Source organism: Anopheles cruzii, chromosome 3, assembly GCF_943734635.1.
Source record: "Anopheles cruzii chromosome 3, idAnoCruzAS_RS32_06, whole genome shotgun sequence".
Lineage (NCBI taxonomy): Eukaryota > Metazoa > Arthropoda > Insecta > Diptera > Culicidae > Anopheles > Anopheles cruzii.
Window position 1 is genome coordinate 34,021,456 of NC_069145.1, and position 6,000 is coordinate 34,027,455.

Genomic DNA, 6,000 nt, shown 5'->3' on the forward strand with positions numbered 1-6,000 from the left:
AGTTCTGTGAGTATCCTCTTCAATTTTGTTGTTTTTAATTTCTGTAAAGTTTTTAAATTAATAGTAAAGAAATCGAGATGTATTTATAATGTTTGTTTTTAACAATTGTACAATTTATTTTATTTTGCTTCTTTGCAGATATTTCTACATCCTGTAAACCGTGGCTGAAGTCTATAAACAGGTAAATTCTTATGGAACACAGTATAAAATTTCGTGGCGGACACTATGGCTCGTAACACATTTCATTATTACAATGTTAGGGAGGCATTAAACTATAAAAACTAGAAAGAAAACTAGAGTTTTGGTGAAATGATTTAGTCAAGACTTACTAAACCTTTGGTTAAGGTTGATCGCTTCTGCTGACAGCCTTTCCATGTTGATATACAATCCTATCAACTGTAATCTCTTTGGACAAAATATCAAAGGTATTTCAAATTTTACGCGGAATTAATTGTACATTTTTTGAAAATTATTACCTCGTACATTAACGATCTTCAACCGTGATATCGGTGTCAACTGAGCCTGCACCATTTTCCACATTGGCCCCGTTCGCCATTCTATCACCACCATATCAGGGATTTTTTTAAAATGAAAGTAATTTATTTTTCAGTCAGGCTCAATCGACAAATCCCTGCATTTGTCGATGCAAATAATTAAATCTTTGATCTATCGCTCCGTTCGGTCCGAGTGTTGCGCCTGGTCGTTGCAGTGCACCGTGCAGTGGGGCCATAAGGTGATGAAAAATAGTTCCATACATCACCGGGAATCGAATGTGCCGAAAATCGGACCGATCTGTAGCGATTGGTGATTTAAATGTATGCGCGTCTCTTTCTCTCGTCGTTGGGTAAGCGTGTCCTCATGTTAAACATGTGCACCAACATCGAGAAGCTAGTTGCGTCAATAGGTCACGTCGTCGGTGTTCGGACCTCCCGGATGCTCGTCCTCGTCGGCGAATACCCACGAACGCTGCGGTAAATAATGAGTGAGAGCCCACAGGACACTCCAGTGTACCGCGTTGACCGACCACAGTCGGAACGTTAGCTAGCTCGCCTCGGCTGGCAGCATTGGAACGTTGATGCGTTTCGATAAATCTCACTTACAGATGCATTATAAATGCATGCAAATAAAATCAATGATAATGACTTTAGCAATTAAGTCGGCAATAAATAACTGGCACCATCACCATCGTTGTTCGCACCAGTCTTCGCTCGCTCGCAACGAGAGAAAGCGTTCGCCGAGTTGCGGGTGTGTGTGGTGTCGGCTGCCAAGGACTTTCGTCGATTTGTCAATCAGATGCAAAATTAGTACAAACCTCCCGGGCGAGCGTTAGATGCCCGCGTTCATCATTCTCGCCCGCTCTCGGTGTAGGTGGATATTTGGTGCGTGTTTGTTTTGCGTGCACCGGTCGCCACGTTTCACAATGAATTTATGCAAAATGTGACACTCGATTTTACCGCTCGTTTGCAATTCATACCGAACGACCGACCGACGGGCACTGATGGTAATCATGCTCGGTGGGCTCGCCGGGACACAGCATGATGGTGTCAGAGAGAAAGGTCCAGCAGCATTATGGAAGGTGGTAGCCACGGATCAACAAAATAGCGTGGAGGGTGTGTTAGCAAGTCAGCTTCGTTCGGCTGGCTGTGAAGGTCGTCTACTTCGTCGGCTTCGGCATTCAAAGCTGCGGAACATCGGACAAACATATTGTTCATCGAACACCACACTGAAAGAGCCGCCTAAACGCGAGATCGCTGTCTCACACTCACACAGCTCTGATGGGTGGTAAGCATTTATGCGTGGGGAACATTCGCAACAGTTTATTATATTAGTTGTTTTAGATTTAGATTAGTTACAGAGTTTAATGTTTACTTTAGACCAGTCCGTTGACAAAACCAAAAAACGACAGAAATTGTTACATTATCTTTAATTGTGGATAGCTTTAGAGTAGATTCGTTGATAACTTCCAATTAAATGACTTCAGCCTACGCATGCCCTTTCGCGATAGGAACTATCGAGCATGAGAAGCAGGCAACCCGTTTTATTGAGCCCTGATCTTTGAACTGGGACCGTCTTTGGAACTTCGAGTCTCAAAGCTACAGATTAATTGTCATCCTACCCACCCAATTGGCATCTTTTCACGGTCGTTCGGACCCGCACGTTTCTAGCACTGCTGTTACGTTCGTTGCCAGTGGTTGTGTGTCGTGCCCGGCTCATAATTGGCTTGACCAGTTTGGAGCCGGTAACCGTCGCAGCAACAGTTTGATGTTCGATTTTCGTGCTCTTTCGGTTCGGACTCAGTTTTTCGGTCATCGTACGTATTTCGAGGTGTTTGGTTCGAAAGTATCAAATATGATGTGCGAATATAACCGTACTCTCGGTCCATTACGACGGCTTCACATTTGTACCAGATTAAACCTACTTCAATTGGTGGTGCCCAGAACCTTTGCCCCGTTCGTTAGCCCACTGGCGATAATCAAATTATCAGCGCACTTGCCAAATTATGTAGCAAATAGAAACTGTGTGTTGTGTGCGATTGTGGTGTCCGCGGCTGCAATTAACATCCGACAGTCAGCTCCCGGTTCTGTTTCGCTCGTTAGCTTCGAAGCCCCCCGTCTAAGGTCCATCGCAGTTGTCAGTTGTGTGCAGTGTGTATTATGGGTGGGCTTTTTTCCTCCGTTTCTCCTCCTCCGGTTAAGATGGCGCCGACAGAGGGCCAAGCCGCCCAAGGTGTCGTCGGTGGTCTGTTGTCCAAGACACGGTTTGTTTGTCTGTCGTCACCCGATCGTCACAGCACTTTTGATCGTCAATTAGCTGAGAAGCATCGCGGCGTGATAGGGCCCAAGTCATCGTCATCGTCACTGATTAACACCACCCCCTGTGCGCGCCGCTACCGAGAATCCGTGTCAGTCCAAGCGCTTCGCGAACGGAGAAGGAACTCGGTTCTGTTGCTGCTCTTACTTCCGTTCATCTTCGCGGCGTGTTCGTTCTTGGTTATTTGATTGAAATCCTCCCCATTGCAAGTTATCTCGCTTGATAAGGCAGTACACGACGTACAAGGACACCAATTTGAAGTAGTGACATAAAAAGTGACAAGCCCCGAGAGTTGTTCATGGTTCACCGACACCAGGTTTGAGGTCAGTCAGTCAGCACAGTGATCTTGATCGACTGGTTCATTTTTTGGTCACCTACTTGAAGTAGTCAAATGTTGCCTATTAAGCTGTTCAGTCGTGTTACACATTTTGCTACAGAATTGCGGCCAGAGCGTGCCGCGATACGATTAAACTGTGAGGTGACGTTTTTGGAGAACTTTTGAGCTCCGTTAGAATAGCTGCTTAGCGGAGCGATTGCTACAAACCGTCAACCGATCGTGTTCACTTTTATTTTAAACCAAAACCGTTTTTATTTTTTTCGTTCCAAAGAATCCGCACAATCGTTTCGCGTTCCCCGTGCTGTAAGATTCGCACACGATGCAGCTGAAGCAACGCGGCGTAGTGAATTCGGCGACCGAGGACACTCTGGTATCGCCCGGGAGCGGTTCGGTGGCGACCGAGTTCGGATCCATTACCGATGGACCGTCGTCGATGCCAGCGACGGCGTCGGCGGCGGCGGCGACGACCGGTGATATCCTAGAAGCGGACAGTGCCGGTGGAAAGGTGCACATGAAAAAATCGCTCGGTTTGCTCGAGGGCGTCGCCATCATATTGGGCATTATCCTTGGGTCCGGCATCTTTATTTCGCCCAAGGGTGTCCTGCAGGAGGTCGGTTCCGTCGGAACGTCGCTCGTGATCTGGGTTCTGTGCGGTGTCCTCTCGATGATTGGCGCCCTGTGCTATGCCGAGCTCGGTACCGCCATTCCCAAGTCCGGCGGCGATTACGCCTACATCTACGAGGCGTACGGTCCACTGCCGGCGTTTCTTTATCTCTGGGATGCGACGGTGATATTCGTGTAAGTGACCCACGGCGCGTTCCGGCAGTTCCGGTTGCTTATTCCTCCTTTCTCTCTCTCTTTTTCTTTATGTCTCATATTAATCGATCGATCGATCGGTTATTTGGTTACCCGCTGTTTCGCTGGTGGTGTTCCGTTCCGTTCCGACTGCAGTCCTAGTACCAACGCTATCATGGCCTTAACGTTTGCCAGCTACGTCTTCCAGCCACTGTTTGCCGCCGGCTGCTCGGTTCCGACGCTCGGACTGCAGTTGTTCGCCGCGGTCACTATCTGCGCCCTGACGTACATCAACGCCTACGACGTGCGGGTGACGACCAAGATGCAGAACGTGTTCATGTTTACCAAGATCGGTGCCTTGGTGTTGGTGGTACTGGTCGGGGTCGCCTGGATGGTGCTGGCCGAGGGCGGTATGGACAATTTCGAGAACGCGTTCGAAGGCACGGAAACCGATCCGGGCAAGTTGTCCGTTGCGTTCTATTCGGGCATCTTTTCCTATGCCGGCTGGTGAGTTTTCGGGCGGATTCGGTGTGACCCACCTGCACTGCGTCGGAGCCACCAGTATGCTCCTGTACTGATGTTCTTGATTCTCGTTCTGCTACACTCGAAAACGCTGTGAGTGTTTAGGAACTACCTCAACTTCATGACCGAGGAACTACGCGATCCGTTCGTAAACTTGCCGCGAGCGATTTACATTTCCCTGCCGCTGGTGACGGCTATCTACGCGCTGGCCAACATGGCGTACGTGGCCGTTCTGAGCCCCCAAGCCATTCTAGCCTCGGACGCCATTGCCGTGGTAAGTGTCCTGCGTTTCTTGATGGCTTTCACGGCCGCACCGTCATCCCACCACCGGGTTGACGAATAGATGGCGCCACCAGGCGCGATTTTGATCTGTTTTTTACTTTTTCTTTCTTTCTTTGTCTCCATTGCACTTCCTGTTCTGTGCCCGGTTCTGTAGACGTTCGCCCAGCGTGCCATGGGCTACGGTGCGTTCGTGATGCCCATCCTGGTGGCCATCGCCGCTTTCGGAGGGCTTTCGGTGCACATTATGACCTCGTCCCGCATGTGCTTTGTCGGTGCCCGCAATGGCCACATGCCCGAGATACTGTCTCATATCAATGTCAACCGCCTTACGCCGATGCCGTCGCTCGTGTTTCTGGTGAGCATGCCCATAAACTTCTTCCAACCTCCGGCGGACCTCCGTTCCGCCCGCCAGGGCCAGCGATCCCGATGAGTGTGTCCTGGTTCTCGGTTCTCGAACGGTTTGCTCACCTTCTCTCTTCTGTTCTCTCTTTATCTCGTTGTCTCGTTGCAGTGTGTACTGTCGCTGCTGTATTTGTTCATCAGCGATGTGTACGTCCTTATCACCTACAGCAGCATCGTGGAAACGTTCTTCATCATGCTGTCCGTCAGCGCGGTTCTGTATTTCCGCTACACGCGCCCCGATATCCATCGGCCGATCCGGGTTCCGCTCTGGGTACCGACGTTGTTCGTCATTATTTGTGCCTTTTTGCTGATCGTTCCGTGCTATGTGGCGCCGTACGAGGTCGGTATGGGCGTCGCGCTAACCGTGGCCGGCATACCCGTGTACTATGTCGGCGTCGCGTGGCAAAACAAGCCGAAAGCGTTCAGAGATGCGCTGGCGAGGACAACGCAATTTTTCCAGAAAATGTTGCTGACGGCCAAGGAAGATGCTGACGAGTGAACTATGGGCTGATCGGTGACTAAACTTTGGGCCCACATTTGCCGGGTCGTTGGAGTTTGAGAGCTCCCAGCGAAGGTTGTTTGACTTTTAAGGCTATGGCGGAGGTTACTTACATCGCAGACGTTTGACAATTTTTACCCAGTTTTACCAACATTGCTTCTCGTTATTTTGTAAAGGTCATTGAAAATCACTAGGTGGAACCATCGATTCGATAAGCAATTCGGAGTCTAAGGAATCCCTGCAAATGGTCCGCTCTTTTTCGCGATTGAATGCGCGGTTTTAACGCGATTCTTGTTTAAATGTTCGTTTTTGTACAAATTTTTAATTTATCGTTTACTTTGCCATATGTTTC

The 6,000-nt window shown here is 49.1% G+C and overlaps 1 protein-coding gene across 1 annotated transcript; it reads left to right on the forward strand.

Moving 5' to 3' along the window:
* The first annotated feature begins 3,467 nt into the window (after positions 1-3,467).
* LOC128272880 (Y+L amino acid transporter 2) lies at positions 3,468-5,648 on the forward strand. The gene is made up of 5 exons (XM_053010763.1): positions 3,468-3,946; positions 4,100-4,450; positions 4,571-4,739; positions 4,902-5,102; positions 5,259-5,648. Exons 1-5 carry the CDS (start codon positions 3,468-3,470, stop codon positions 5,646-5,648), a joined length of 1,590 nt encoding a protein of 529 aa, XP_052866723.1.
* Positions 5,649-6,000: the final 352 nt, after the last annotated feature.

What these genes read in the sequence shown, in the direction of transcription:
- LOC128272880 (XM_053010763.1), top strand. Translation starts at nt 3,468, where the DNA reads ATGCAGCTGAAGCAACGCGGCGTAGTGAATTCGGCGACCGAGGACACT. An exon ending in ATCTTTTCCTATGCCGGCTG is followed by an intron (nt 4,451 to 4,570) that starts GTGAGTTTTCGG and finishes GTGAGTGTTTAG; the next exon opens with GAACTACCTCAACTTCATGA. An exon ending in CCTCGGACGCCATTGCCGTG is followed by an intron (nt 4,740 to 4,901) that starts GTAAGTGTCCTG and finishes CCGGTTCTGTAG; the next exon opens with ACGTTCGCCCAGCGTGCCAT.